General features: G+C 37.8%; 1 protein-coding gene across 10 annotated transcripts in view; it reads right to left on the reverse strand.

The window, feature by feature from the left end:
• The window catches only part of CFAP95 (cilia and flagella associated protein 95), a 135,241-nt gene that overhangs the window by 66,364 nt on the left and 52,833 nt on the right, over window positions 1-16,044 (reverse strand). For all 10 annotated transcript variants that reach the window (XR_012036602.1, XM_072838570.1, XM_072838576.1 and 7 more), the window contains one exon: window positions 2,644-2,752. Coding sequence is in view for 3 of the 10 variants with exons in the window: in XM_072838531.1 (XP_072694632.1) it covers window positions 2,644-2,752 (109 nt within the window). In the remaining 7 variants the exon portion in view is untranslated. The remainder of the gene's footprint in view (window positions 1-2,643; window positions 2,753-16,044) is intronic.

The raw sequence follows: 16,044 nt of genomic DNA on the forward strand, positions 1-16,044 counted from the left end.
CAGCATGAAGAAAACTAAAATAAGGGAAGTGGACAGGTAGGGATGGTGGGAATGGACTGCTCTTTTATATACAAATGGAAGTAGCTCACTGAACAAGTGAGGCTTGTAAGTAGGTACAATCAGAAAACCTGTTCTTCCTCTATTATTGCCCATCCATAGACATTTGGAGAGGCAAATTCTTTCTTATGCTCCTTGATAAAATCTAGGACAACTGCCAGGATTTCTGTGGCCATTGTCAGATAATATAAAACACTTTCTGGTTACTTCTGTCCCAAGAGGAGTCTTATTGAAGTAAGTAAAATACCCAGTACCATGTACTAGTCAAAACTGTATTTGAAATGAAAGACTCTTTCTTGTAGTTTGGGTCAGCATTGGCCTGGCGTACCTCAGTAGGGAAGCAGGAGGCACAGTTGGCTTTGTCTCAATTGTCCCCTTTAAACTTCTTTCCAACTCCTCAACTCCCTCTGGCTTCTTGAGGGTTTAAGATGTGAGTGTGGGGATATGAGAAAGGAGAGAGGTAACTACAAGAAAGGTGGAAGTATAATCTTGTTTTGGTTTCCTCTGGGCATGTCTGATGTCTGATCCTCTCTGGAACTGATGGATATTCAAAGTTCGCTATCTTAGGGTATTCTGTAGACCTTGAGATCCCTTCTGAAAACCTTCATTGGTTATGTTCCATGATACAGGATGCCACTGTCTGTACTTAACCGTCCTACCTCAGCCCCTGGGAATCCAGTCAATGTCCTTCCCATCCCTACATGAAGGGCTCTTGGGCAGGTTCTAAAATGGCTCTCTGTCATCTTTCTCTTCTACATAGCCCACATCCAATCCCCAAAAGCCACATCTGGGCCTGAGTATTCAATTATCCTTGTCCCACCAATGTAGCTAGTTCTCCTCTTTCTGCTCTGCTACTTTGGACAGATCACCAGAGCTTTATATCTATAACTTCACCAGGCAGGTGAGACTCACAGTACACCTTTTCGAAACCCTGTTTCTACTCTCAAACTCTTCTTTTGGTTTCTTGGATTTCAATCCTTTCATGTGAGTACTGGCCTAAGGACACCATCTTTGAGGGTTTTGCCTAAGTGGCCTAATATTTCACTTTGGAACACGGAACTATGGATTTGTTTGTGGCCTTTTGGAGTCTCAGCCAGAATGCAAAGAAAGGCCTGTTTAAAATCCTGTTACAAATAAACAATGCTCACGGTAGCCACAGTAGCAGCATTTAAGGGCTTCTGGAGAACTACAGACAGTGAAATGGAAATGCTAGTGGACAAAAACAAACAAACAAACAAAAAAACCCACCACTCAGCAGCAATATTGCAAAATGTCAAAAAATGCTCAAAAGACATGTAGGAGAGGACACAGATGGGAATGGAGCTAGCTAGCATGTGTGCTGACATAATCCAGGAAACAGGACAGTGGTGATAGATAAAAGATACCAATGCCCCAACACATATGCATGCCCAAGCCAGAGCAAAAAAAATAATGAGGTTCATTTTCTGCAAAGAGGATGCATGCTGAGGGGTAAAAAGGCCCCTGGGCTGGGAGTGAAATAATTTGCACTCCAAGAGACAGTTTGAGAAGTATTTAAGATGTTAGACTCTGGAACCAGAGGGGGAAAATAGATTTTAATTTTTCTTACACTTTCTTGCTGTTTGACTTTGAACAAGAGATCAAGCTTCACCAGGCCTGGGTTTCCCCATTTATACAGTGTGGTCACTTACAGTGCTAGCTTGAAGAATTGTCCAGAGGATGAAATGAGGCAGTGTTCATGCAACCATCTTATTGAATTGATCCTATTACATTAGTAGGATGTAATCATGAAGCAACTTCATTTCTAATCAAGCTGCCTCTTCCATTCCACATGGATGGCTAGTTCTTTCCTTTTGCTTAATGGGAATTTTAGGCAAGTCCTGTAACTTTTCTAGGCCCCTCAATCTTGAGAAGGATCTCATTTTAGTTATGAAATTTTCCAGTCCAGTGAAATAATAAAAACTGCTAACTGCATTAGATTTAAGCCTCTCACCTTCCCAGCTGGGTGCTGCTTTAGGCGTGGAATCCTGCAGCAGATGGGCCTTGCTGTTTCACATGTGTCATACACTGGACTCTATGTCCTCTAAGTTCCAGGACATACCTCTTAATCTCTTTAATAATGAACAACTATTACTTTACAACAAAAACAAAGGTCTTCAAATCAAAGAACTAGACTCAAACTCTCACTCTTCCACTCCCTAACTGTGTGACTTTGAGTAACCTCTAGGAGTTTTGCCTCCTCTCTAAAACAGAGATAATACCACCTACTTTACAGGGTTATTGAAGGTTAAAGGAGACATTGAACAAAATGCTGTGGCTGCAGCAATACCATCAAAACAGCACAAATAACTTACTGAGCACTTGCCATGTGCCAAGCACTGAGTTAACCATTTTATTTGCTTTATTTCATTTAATTTCTCCAATAACCTTATGATGTGCACATTTTATAGGTAAAGTCACTTAAGCACGCAGTGACTAAGTAACCTGCCTTAAGTACCCAACACAGCATAGGAGGGTTGGCACCAAAATGGCGCTCCTCCCTTTATTTTTCCACATTTCACCAGAAGGAAGATTCCAGATCTAAAGAAATCAGTAGCAACTACTTACAGGGGGTTCGTCAGTTCCAAGTCGACAGTATGTTGAATTACACAGCTTTTTTATTTCCTCAGGACCCTCTATATCATAATCTTTTGGATCGGCTTCTCTGTTATGGTGCCTTAAAAAATAAATTAGGATCTGTTAAGGGATGAAGCTTATTTATCATGTATTGCATTTTAAATTTTTTTTAAATTATCCAATGAAAATCTACCATATTTGTGACATTGTTTTAATTATAAATTCACTAGATGTGGGATATATAAAGTATTTTTCATCTCTTTTCATGTAACACTGAGGCTATTTCCTAAAAACAATTTAGCACATGTGATAAAACTATCACAAGAACAATACTTATCCAACACAGCAATTACTCAGTGACTCCAATGAAGTGAACTTTATTTAATAATGTAGATTAGTTACCAAAAGTAAATTCTAAAATAAGACATGGTAATAAATTAGAAAGACAACTTGCCTTTAGAAATTTTTTCTACCATGAATTTTAATTAAATTTTTTTTTCAAAATGAGAAAGAGCAAAGTATCTGCTCATATGGATTTATGACATGTGCTTCCTGCTTCTAAAGAAGATTTAGGGACACCTGGATGGCTCAGTGGTTGAGTGTATGCCTTTGGCTCAGGTCATGATCCTGGGGTCCTGGGATCGAGTCCTGCATTGGGTTCCTCACAGGGAGTCTGCTTCTCCCTCTGCCTATGTCTCTGCCTCTCTCTCTGTCTCTCATGAATAAATAAATAAATCTTTTTTTTTTTTTTTAAAGAAGGTTTAAAGGAAGCTGAAAGTTAAACATAAGCTGGAAAAACATGTAAATAGAAGAGGGAAAAATATTCCAAATGTCTTGACCAAAAGAGTGTATAGAAATAATAATAAAGGAGAGATTCGGGAAGAGGGAAGGAAAAAGGAAGTGGAGTGGCCTGCAGCAGAAGTAGCTATTTTTAACAAAGCTTTCTTGGGTGAGATAAAGGAAGCTGAACTCAAACATCCCTCAGAAGGGGCCTTGCTATAAAGGAAAACAGGGCTTGGATTGTGTAAAGGATATTGGGGTACCCCCAAGTTCATTCATCCATCCATCTAGCTATCTAGCTACCTATCCAACTGTCCATTCATTCAGCAAATATTTCAAGTACCTACTACATGGCAGGCAGGGAATGCAATGGAGACCAAGCCTGATGCAGTCCCTTCCCTCAGCTCACACGCTGGTGAGAGATACAAACAAAATAGAAAATTCTACAATGTGGACACAAGGTCATGGAAGCAGAACAGCATCCAGTCACCTTGGATGGGTCACTCTACTCTAAGTCAGGAGGCCCTTTAGGGCCTGACCCTCCACCTCACCTTACTGTACTGGGGCCGGGCTCCTGCTCTGCATTCAAGCTACATCCTTGCCTCTCCACCTCTGAGATGAGAGCAAAACACTGCATAGAACACAGCAGCAAAGGAGTCCAGGGTGAAGCTGCAGAGCTCAGGCATATGAACCCTCTACCCTCCCCACATCTGAGCATTAAATTGCAAAACACTAAAAGCATTTTGGTATCATAACAGCATTCTTTGAGAGCCTCAAAGGAAGCTCTCACTTAAGTCCTTAGGGGGAATACTGACCAACATCAAGAACCAGGAGTGATAGAGCAAATGAGGCCGTGGGTGTAAGTCATTGCTCATGTCCTAGCTATGTAACTTTGAGCAAGTCACTTAACCTTTCTGCATTTCTATTTCCACATGTGTAAAATGAGGACAAAAAAAAAAAAATACCAATAAGATTTTTGCAAAATGAAAAAAAAAAGCAGAAAGTCTTCCAAATATTGTAAAGTATCACAATGTGTAGTGAACACTAATCTAGCTTTTAAAAACTCTGGTGTACAAAATTACAACTTTATTTTTTCCAAAACTGTACTTAATTTTTTTCCCAAGTGCTCATATTGCCAAGATGGAAAAACCTTAATCTTGGGTCAGTTCTGATCTCTTTCAACTCTCAAGGGACTGTATGGTGCCCCAATGTCAAGAATCCATCTTTGTTGTCATGCTCTCTCCCTGTGGACATTGATGGAAACCTCCTCATCCTCCTTATGGATCCATGCAAATCTCTGCTACACCCTTCTGATCCTGCCACACAGACTCTTGCCTAGACTGGCACTCTGCCACAAGCGTGCCATTATCTAGGCCACCAAGAACTTTCATTTGTCCCTCTCCACTCAGGCTTCCTGAAAACAGATGTCATCCTTGAGCTGTTTGGCCCATCAAGAAGGTTTCATGTCCCTACCACATTGGGCTTGGGGGACACAGAGAAACCCCAGTGTTCAAAACTATTACCCTGGGAATGGAGGGCTAGGCAGTGATAGGTCCCATTTGCTTGAGAATTTCTAAAGCCTTCATTCCAATTTGGGGTCCCAAACAAACCCACACGTTCTCAACTTCTCTGGTGCCCTCCATGAACTCTTCATCTACCATGGGACAAGGTAAACCTACCCTTCATCTATTCTTCCAAATCTATGGTATCATCCTAAGACCCAAGCTTTTGAACCTCAAAGTCAAGAATTTTATGTTTTTGTTGACTGCTGGGTCTTTCTTTCCTGAGCCAATAAAACCAGACTATCTCCCTGGGAGCATAAGAATGATGACGAAAAGCACAGTTAACATTTCAATGTGTGATCCTAGTGCTCACTTTTTTACTATTCACCATGGGCCCACTGCCAGGGTACACAGAGTGTTTTAACTATTTTTTAATCAGCAAATAAAGAATATAATTCATCTTAGATTGTATCCATCTTTATGTCAAAGTAACTGTAAACTATCATTTTTTTAAACTTTTCTTTTAATGGAGGAAGGAGCCCATGAAGGCAAAGATAATTAGTGTCCATGAAAGTCAGAATGTACTATTTTAAGTTGTATTATAACTAGATTATTACAAAAGATGGAGAGACATTCCTTTACTTATAGCAATATCAGTACTAAAAGTCCAGCACTGAAAACATGAATCTATAATGAAAGACCTTCTGTGGAGAACTGAACTAATACAACTGGCATCTCCTAATGCCTGCCAGTTGCCCACAAATGTGCCCACGGTCTGCAGGTTCTGAGAGATACCTGCCCCTACATCTATGAGGTTGCCCCCTACTTCTAAGAGGTTGCCAGCCTAGCAAAGAGAAGTATACATGTTTAAAAATTATAAGATATATAAAATATAATGTAAAATGTAAAAATAAATATTTATTACATACTAAATTCATGTTTAATATGTATAAAAATATAGTAAAAGTGATTAGGGTATTATAAAGAAAATGAGAGAGTTAATTAATTCCTTGATTCTATTATGTCAGGTGAACATTGGCTTGTACCTCAGTTTCCCTGAGATGAACTGAGAATTATACAGTGAAGAAACAAATGAATCAATGGATTGAGAGTCTCAAGTGAAAAGTGACATGTAAATGCAAAATATTAAGTGCAATAATATTGTGTCTATCTACTGTATACTTAGTTGGGTGTTCTTCAATATTTTTTTTAAGATTTTATTTGTTTATCCATAAGAGACACAGAGAGAGAGAGAGAGGCAGAGACACAGGCAGAGGGAGAAGCAGGCTCCATACAGGGAGCCTGATGCGGGACTCAATCCCGTTTCTCCAGGATCACGCTCTGGGCTGAAGGCAGACGCTCAACTGCTGAGCCACCCAGACATCCCTCTTCAATATTTTTTAATGTCAATTAAACCCTACAGCATCTTTATGAGACATATATCAAGGTATTATATAATAAAGTAAAAAATATATATATTTTATATTCTATACATATATATATACATATATTTTATATAGCCTTGTTCTCCTTGCTACCTGAATTTATTAATGGTCACAATACAACTGGCAATAATCTGTCATTTATTGCAATAGAAATCCATTATGAGAAAATATTAAAATAAAATACATAAAATTTACAATGTCTCTGGAGCAGTAACTTTCAAACTCTTTGAGCACAGCCCCCAACCCAGCCCACCCTAACCCATCTTGAGACATTGGTCAATGTCTCAAGATATTTTTAGTTGTTGCATCAGGGTGGGGTGGGTTGTTACTGGTATCCAGTGGATAGAGGCCAGTGATGCTGCTAAACATCCCACCACGTACAGAATAATCCTCCCCCCAATAACAAAGACAGATCTGGCTCAAAATATCAAAACCATCAAGATTAAGAAAGCTCCAGGGAGTAGGTGTATACCAGGCTCTTAGATCAGTGGTTCTCAAACCTCTTTCACGAAGCAGCAAAACATTCCCCCCAGATTTGTGGAACCAACGTAAAATCGACAACTTTGTTTTGACAGAAACACTAAAAATAAAATAATCATCTACTGCCTTTAATAGGAAGACCTCTAACACCAAAGATAAGTAAAAACAACCTCAGAGTCCTTTAAACCAAGTAAATTTAGTGGTACCAAAAACTTATTACACTGTCTTTACAATTAGTCTTATCACCTTGGATTAGTAATATGGTCATTGTTGACCAGCACTGGTCTAGTCTACTGACTGGCTTCTGCAGATACTAATTTGTCCAGACATAAATTTGACAGTAGCTGGTCAGCAGTCAGTTCAAGGTCAAAGCTGCTTGAATACAGGTATTCCGTGCTGCTGACTGAACAAAGAACTGTGTCTTCCATGCCAAGCATGCAGGTACTGGCTGACCTTCTTGCTGGGAGAAGGGTCCACAGGACTCTCTGCCATCAATACCAGAATCTTCCTTGACAAGCAGCCTTGCTTCTGCTTAGGATCTTCATCTATCAAGGCCAGAGCTGAGTGCTGTGACTATTTCTTTATGTAAGAAATCTTTATGTAAGAAATCCTCAATTACAACAGAGGAAACTTGCATTCTCTACCCTGTTGTGGGAGAGATACTATGAATATGAATAGAATTGGGAATGGGGAAAGACTGACTGGACAGGATCAGAGTTGCCAACTGTATAAAAAGGAGTTAGGAACTATGACCCTATTGTCAAAAATGCCAGTTAGACTGCTTCAGAGGGGACTGAAGTCAATAGAATCTAGTAGGTCAAAGATAGCATGAGCAGGTCCCATTCTAGACAAATGCTTGATATATACAGCTGGTATAAAACTTCCTGCCACCAACTCTACAACCACCTGAACCCTCAAGATACTGCTCTTCCTATCTTTTTAGGCCTAATGTAGTTCCAAGTAATGCCTTGTCGAAAGAACTTTCTGAATCTGTTTCTGGAGTCCTTTGGGAGCTTGGGTTTCCTATCATAAGAGTTGGATGATTTCACAACAAATTGGATCTGCAAGCCCCCCCTTGAGAAAACACATATGAATCCTCAAGTGAGTTGCAGAACTAAACAAACTCGAGTCCAGAGCAGCCTCAGGCAAGGACCTGCTTCCCTTGGTTGCCCACAGTGGTCCAACTCCCAGTGGAGGACAGGGTGGGATAGGCCATAGGATTCTCCTTGCAGGAAAGGGGACCAAGGTGTTCTCTAGTGGACCAAGTGACACTCAAGTTACACTAAAGTTTACCCTCACTTTCTGTGGTCCCACATTTATGTGAGAGAAATGAAGTAGGGGTTTGCAATAAAACCTATTCGCTGCTCCACTTTTCACATTTTTTCTTTATAATTATGCATTAATGAATTTGCCTTCTCCTTACACTAGGAGTATATTAGATACAGGAATTATTCTTTATTCATCTTTGTGATCTCAATGCCTAGCTTAGTCTAACACATAAATGCTCATTGAATCTTAAATGATTGATTGATTGAATGTTCTTACATTGTGTTACTGTCACCTTAATGTAAATGTTGAAAGCAGAGGCTTTCAACTGTGTCCATAAAAATAAAGAGCATCCTAGGCTCACTCTGCAAAAGCACATATGAAGAAGGAATGATTATGCATATAGAGATGCTAGTCCTTTGCAACAAAAACTTGTCTCCAGAGGAATTATAAATCTACTTGCTGAATGGGAAAGCTCTCAACATACATATGCATTACACTGATTACAATGGGGGTGTGAATCAGAGCAATATCTGACATGAGAACAATGAAAATCCCAGCCCTTCTAGCTTCTAGTTACTTGACAAGAGACACATTTTCTTTGCAGATTTCAAAGATGTTGAAAATGTTTAGTTAAGACTCCAGATGGAAGAATATATTAATTTTAAATTTTAGAATTATCAAAGTAGTTCACTACTCTGTCAGTTATTGTATTTTCTAATATAAATCTAACCCACATGAGAAGAGAAAGATAACTTTTCTATTAGGTTTTATAAACATCTGCTATCTAGAACTTTAAAAGAAAATTACCCCAGAGAGTCAGCTATATTTCCTGACATCTCAGAAGCATAAAACGAATAGAATCAAAAACTGCAAAGAAACGCTTGACAATGCTCTTTAAAGATTTCACGGGAAAATGATTTACATGCCAAGCTAATGTTATTTAGTGGCACATTCATCAAACTGACAAATGAAGACTTTTAGACATATTTGCAGAGTCATAAAGAAAATCCTATGTCCTTGGGAGAAATGGTGACATTTCAGACATATGAAGAGGGACTTTCATTTTCAATGTCTCATGCCATACATGATTTGTGCATCTATAACCTGAAACCACAGAATTTGAAGCCTCAAAAGAAAATCATTTGACAAAAGTTAAGTGAAGTCATCTTCTTCACTGGACATATATTGAGGGGCATGTAAATAAGACCCATCATTATTATGGATTTTCATCATAGAAAATCTTCAGAAATAGGAGGCCCTACAGAGAATATTGGGAGGAAACAAAAAATATTATAGTGGGAGCCTGTGTCTAAACAGTTTAAATGTTAAATATATATTGTCAGTCTGAGTAACTGCCAAACACATGATTTTGAAAACAGCTGAAGGAACATGTATTAGACAGAGTGACACTATAATTGATTACTCTACCTGGAACACTTTCAGAGGGAAATGAGGTACTAAGTACCCTGGGAGTGGTGAAAACCAGGACTGTGCTGGTCAAACCAGGATCAGGACGTTCTGTTACTCCATGTTTCTACAATTGGACCTCAGTGATCTTAAAATCTTACAATGTTTCTCAGGGTTTCTTTGATCCTCCCCTCCAGAATCAACTTATATCAACTGGCCAAAGACACTCTGGGACATGGAAGAGTAAGACGAAAGAGTTTTTTAAGTGTATTCTACATTAGTAATTACAGTAGTCCAAAGAAAACCTTGACCATATATCTTACATGAATGGCATGAAGACCAGTTTGCCTCTCTGCAAAACAAAAAGCAAACACCTGATTACATGTATAAGCTCCTTTCCTAGAGTCATAATATTTAAATAATTGGTTTAAATAATTTCAATTAACCATTCTAGAATAACATCAAAACACTTTATTACATGAGCCTAAAGGCCCATTTTAATGTACACTTCTGTGAACTCATGAGCAATGCATATTGACTAGATATTACAAGGTTTTCCGGTTTCAAAGTAATTCATTTCATTCACATTTGAAACAAATGAACAAGCCTTTCTTCACAAATAGAATCTAAAGTTTAAGTATTCTTCCATTATGAACATAGTTATACAAATGAGCATTTTCCCCATGCCTTCCTAGAAATCCTTCAAAATGCAACAAAGGAAATGGAAAAATCAAAAGCAAACTAAATTTTTGGCAAAGTCAGAAGTTCTAATCCCCAGATCACATCATGTGCAAGGGAAATGAGAGAGTCCCAAAATTTGGGGCCTGAAATGTTGGAAGAGCCAGCAACTTTTAGTTCTCAAACAGTAAGAGAGAAAACTCAAGAAAATCTTTTCAGACAAAGTTCTATCAAAGCTGAGCCTAAGGGTACCTGGGTGGCTCAGTGGTTAAGCATCTGCCTTTGGCTCAGGTCATGATCCTGGGATCCCAGGATCGAGTCCCACATCGGGGTCCCCGCCCCTCTGTCCATGTCTCTGCCCCTCTCTGTGTGTCTCTCATAAACAAATACAATCTTAAAAAAAAAAAAAGCTGAGCCTTGCAGGAAAGTTCATCCCATTGTTAGATGCTCCCAATGCATTAAGTAGCATTCAAGCAAATGTCTGCCTAAGGAGATAGTCAAACAGAAATTCCCAGGGTTTCTGATTTCTGTAACTATAGCAGTCTCAAAGTGATATTCAAGGTATTTATTAAAGGAGAAAAAAATAAAGAAATCTAGCAGAATTTTGTCTACGATGAATTGAAAGTGAAGTTATCAGTTGGAACTAACTGGATTCAAACAAATAAACTTACAAAGTTCTTAAAAACCATTCTTCCAAATAAGCCAGGAGTCTGCATTTAAAATCCTTTAACTGGGACACCTGGGTGGCTCAGTGGTTGAGCATCTGCCTTTGGCTCAGGTCATGACCCTGGGGTCCTAGGATCAAGTCCCGCATCATGTTCCTCATGCGGACCAATTCCACATCAGGAACCTGCTTCTCCCTCTGCCTGTGTCTCTGCCTCACTCTCTGTCTCTCTCATGAATAAATAAATAAAATCTTTTAAATGAATGAATGAATGAATGAATAAATAAATAAATAAATTCCATCCTTTAACTGTTCAATATTTAAAACATTCTTTGGGGAATGCCAGGTGGCTCTGTCAGTTAAGCATGCAACTCTTGGTTTGGCTTAGGTCATGATCTCATGGGTTGTAGCACCGAGCCCTGTGTCAAGCTCTGCACTAAGTGGGGGGTCTGCTTGACATTCTGCTCTCTCCTTCTGCTCCTCCCCCTTCATGCTGTCTCTCCATCTAAAATAAATAAATAAATCTTCCAAATAAATATATTCTTTGGCCCCCAAACTTTTGGAAACAGGAAATGAACTGAGAGAGCCAAACAGTTCATAGGAGGGCATAGTCAACAACATCCATTGCATATGCGGCCAAGGAGAAGAATAGAAAAGATCACACACAAGGCACAGCCAAGGACCACAGAGAACAATGGGAAAGGGAAGCTACTTCCAGAAAACAGAATTGGGGTCCAACCAAGAACATTCCTGACACCAGTGTAGGGCTCACTAACAATGTGTACCTGACAGGACTTCAGAATGAATGTGGACAAATGACAGCCCTGTCACTTCCATCCTTCCTTTTTCTGAGCAAGAGTGCTTATTACAGTTATCCTGTCCCCATCCCATCATTGTGTATTCAGAGCAGAAAATTTTTTTCTTTTCCTTTATGGTTTTTTGAATCAAGTAGAGCTACCACTAGACTTAGTAGAGAGAGACAATAGCTTAACATGTGGAGACCTTGAAATTTTGACCAGTGAGTGGTTAGAATTGGGTCATCATCTCTGGATAAATAGGTGAACATACTGCACATGAAGTGTGAAGCCAGTATTTGGTGACCTGCCTAAATACAATTTGAAGGGCACATGGAACTTTTATAAAAATTAAGAAAAATATTTTTAATATGTTTGAAAGATATGACAATTCAATAAAACTGAAAACTTATTAACACGCTTTTAAAGATATCCTTCTTCAATCTGAACATACTTAAATACGTCAAAGATCAAAAATAAATATAAACTTAAATTGTTGAATTTCTAAAAAATACCAATAAATTGAAATATCACTTACAGGAATCCATAGAATATAGCTATAGTAGTACCCAGAAAAAAATTCTAAGCTTTAAGTACTTATATCAGTAAAAATGAAACAATGAAAATAAGTATAACATCTAAAAGAACAAGCAAGCCAAAAGAATCCAGAACAATACAGCAATTCAAGATAGAAGAGCAGCTAAATGCAGAATTAAATAAGATAGAAAACAGAATAACTGAATAAGAAAGCAAAATAGATACATCTAAAAAAATCAAGAAAAGGAGCAGGAGAGATATAAACAGAGTCGAGGGATATAATATTCACACTGTGGAATATCATTAGGCAATAAACAAGAAATAAAGTACTGATACTTGCTACAGTATGGGTGAAACTTGAAAACATTATGCCAAGTGAAAGAAGCCAGTCACATAGGACCATAATATTATTATATTCCATTCATGTGAAATGTCCAGAATAGGCAAATTCACAGAGACAGAAACTGGGTCAGTGGTTCTTAGAGCTTGAGGGTTGAGGGGATTTAGGAGTAACAACTAAAAGGAAAAGGATTTCTTCTGTTGTTAATTAAAATGTTCTAAAATCAACTGTGTTGATAGGCATACAACTTGGTCAATATACCGAAAGCCATTTAATTATATACCTTTAAATGATGATATGTAGAGTGAGTTATATCTTAATAAGGTTAAGAACAGGAATAACCAAAATAGAAAAAAAATTTCAAAGCATTAAAGACTACTTTCCATAACTCTATGCAAATATATTTGGAAAGCTAGGTAACACACATAACTTTCTATGAAAAGCAATTCACCCAAAATTGTCCTCGGTAGAGACAGAAAGTCTAAATAAACAATGTCCAAAGAAGAAACAGAGAAAGGTGTCAAAGAATAAAAGAGTTATCCATCAAACAGTATCATGCCCAGATGATTTTGGTGTGGAAGGAGATTTCTTATTTGCACCTTGATGTCTAGCAGGATGTTCGACATGCCTTGAATTACTCAGATGTCAGAGGTAGAAGGGCATGGATAGGGTCATAAGATCTAGAATGAATCTTGTTACATTCACTGCACTCATTTCAATGTAAGTGTAAAAAATCACAAGCAGCTTTTCCAAAGTATTTATATTTATTATAAGGTTATTTAACAGACAGGGGAGCCTGAGTGACTTAGTTAAGCAACTGACTCTTGATTTCAGCTCATGATCTCAGGGTCACAAAATCGAGCGTCACATCAGTCTCCATGCTTAGTGAGGAGTTGCTTGAGATTCTCTTTCTCTCTCTCCCTCTGTCCCTCCCCTTGCTCTCTCTCTCATATAAGTCAGTAAATCTTTAAAAAAAAAAAAAAAAAGGATTGTTTAACATATATAACAATTAAAAAAAACATACAATCTATCCAGACTAGATTTCTCTAATAAATCACATAATATATATACTTCTTTTAAGGTCTAGATAGGCCACAATATGTTAACCAATAGGAAACTGCCTTCAATGAAATTTTGGTTGCTTTGTGGGTATGTACCTCTACAATGATAACAGGTGCCACTAAGCTCTGAAAGCTCAGAAATATTATACAACAATAAATAGAGAATTCCTTTTCTGTGATGATCTATTAGTTTTCCTGTTTATACCCTTCCTATGAATGACCATATGTAAATTAGCCAACCTGAATGTGTTGGCTTTAGATATATATTAGCTCTGTTGTCTCCATCCATCTGGCTATAGATTTATGGATACATAACTTAAGTATTATCTGGACAGATGGTAAAATGCTATTAAGATAATGTGATCCTCCCTAGAACTAAAAGTCACAATACTTGTAATCACATACTTGACATCACTAGGGACTGGTAATTATGCAATCAAAAATGGCCTCACCTATTACCAAACACTCCTGTGGAAGGGCTAGTAACGCTTTCACTTGACAACTAACTAATGTGCCCCTTTTAGTAGGCCTAAGTACTCCTCTTGGATGTTCCCAGGACATCCTGTTTACCCTAATCCTGCCATGTAACACAGTGCATGGTATTTGCCTGGTCAGCCTTCACCACTCTGATCTGATAAGTAATCTTGACCTCACTGTCAAATCCCAGACTTAGTAGAGTGCCTGCAACATAGCAGTGGTTTAATAACAAATATATATTTTTAAACAAATGCTATTCAAAAAAAGAGCTATTTAAAAATAAAGATATTTTTAGGTCATTTTTTTAAAAAGCTGATTTAATGCTTCTGGCTCCTGCTTGAGTATCTCAGTATTTTTCCAAGTGTTTAAAAAAATCTGACGAGTCATTCATACATTTTAATTTCAAAATATTCTTCCTACCACTTTCTTTTTTTAATTTAATGTGTTTTTTTTTTAAGATTTTATTTATTCATTTGGCTGAGTGAGAGAGTGAAAGAGCACCAGCAGTGGGGAGGGGCAGTGGGAGAGAGAGAAGCAAGCTCCCCACTAAGCAGAGAGCTGGATACAGGGCTCTATTCTAGGACTCCAGGATCATGACTTGTGCCCTTCTTCCTACCATTTTCTATAAAAGAAAGCTAAATTCCTTGCAATAAATAAATAATATGTTAATTCTTCCATTTGATTGAACCTAGAACAATCTGATTGGGGATCTAGCATCTTACTAAAGAAACATATATTTCTTCTGCCAATTAATGGTTAACACATCAAAACTTAGTTAAGTTAAAATAAAGAAAATACAGTGTGACTAATAACAATTAAAATGTAATTGTATTTAAAAATGAAATAAGATAAACAGTAGTAAAAGATCAGTGTCTAGCAAAAACAGTAATACAATATTCAAATCTACTCAGAACTTTTTCAAAACATTGTAAAAATATATTTAATGTCAACAGAGATTTATGTTTTCTGTCCATTATACAATAGATCAATTTTTTAAAGTGCATTGTGTTAAGTGCCGGTTAGGTGGGGTGGTGAAAGTTTAAAGTCAAAATAACAGCCAATGCAGGAAATCCTTAATATATTAATGTGTATATTCTAAACTTTTGCTATAAAATTGGGTGTTTGGAACATGGAATTCATTCTCCATGAAGTAGCAATCTATAGGATATAGCAGATAGATATCTTTAGGATAGAATGGAATATAGTAGATACCTATAGGATTTTGAGTTCAGCACTCCTTTCTCCTGGGTATAACTATCTTATCCCATGGTTGCTGGAGAGTTGACATATTTCCACCTAACCTTGACTCTTTGGATGACCCCAAATAGATACCTGGCCCAAGAATGCACATCTAACCTGAAATTTTGAATGCAGAACTGAAAATATCTTAAAACCAACCTTTTTCCTTTTTTTGTAGGATAAAGATATGATACAAATACCAGAACTGCAGCAACCATGTTTTCCATAGTTTTCAATGACAAGATGAAGCAAACACACAAAGAGGAGGAGAGAGGAGAAATTAAACAAGACCTGGTTGCATTAGCATTTTTTATTCCAGTTATTCCTAAGGTGTAGCTGCACCCTTATCTTCCTTCTCATCTGGTAATTAACCATTCTATGAATATAATGAGCTGATTCATTCTCTTCTTTCCTCAGGCTAGTGCAAGGTAAGTATCTGTGACTTGGAATCAAAAAAAAAAGTCTGACCAGTACACACAGACAATAGTACCAATAGGTGGCTTCCCTGGCCAATTCAGAGTAGTTTATCTAATAATATTAGGTGTAGTGCTTTAAAAAACTTGAACCCATGGCATCTGGATGGCCCAGTTGGCTAAGTGACCAATTCTTGATCTCAGCTCAGATCTTGATCTCAGGGTGCTGAGTTCAAGCCCCATGCTGACCTCCACACTGGGCAGGGAGCTTATGTAACAACAGCAGCAACAACAACAACAACAACA

The sequence above is a fragment of the Canis lupus genome, chromosome 1 (genome assembly GCF_048164855.1).
Source record: "Canis lupus baileyi chromosome 1, mCanLup2.hap1, whole genome shotgun sequence".
NCBI lineage: Eukaryota > Metazoa > Chordata > Mammalia > Carnivora > Canidae > Canis > Canis lupus.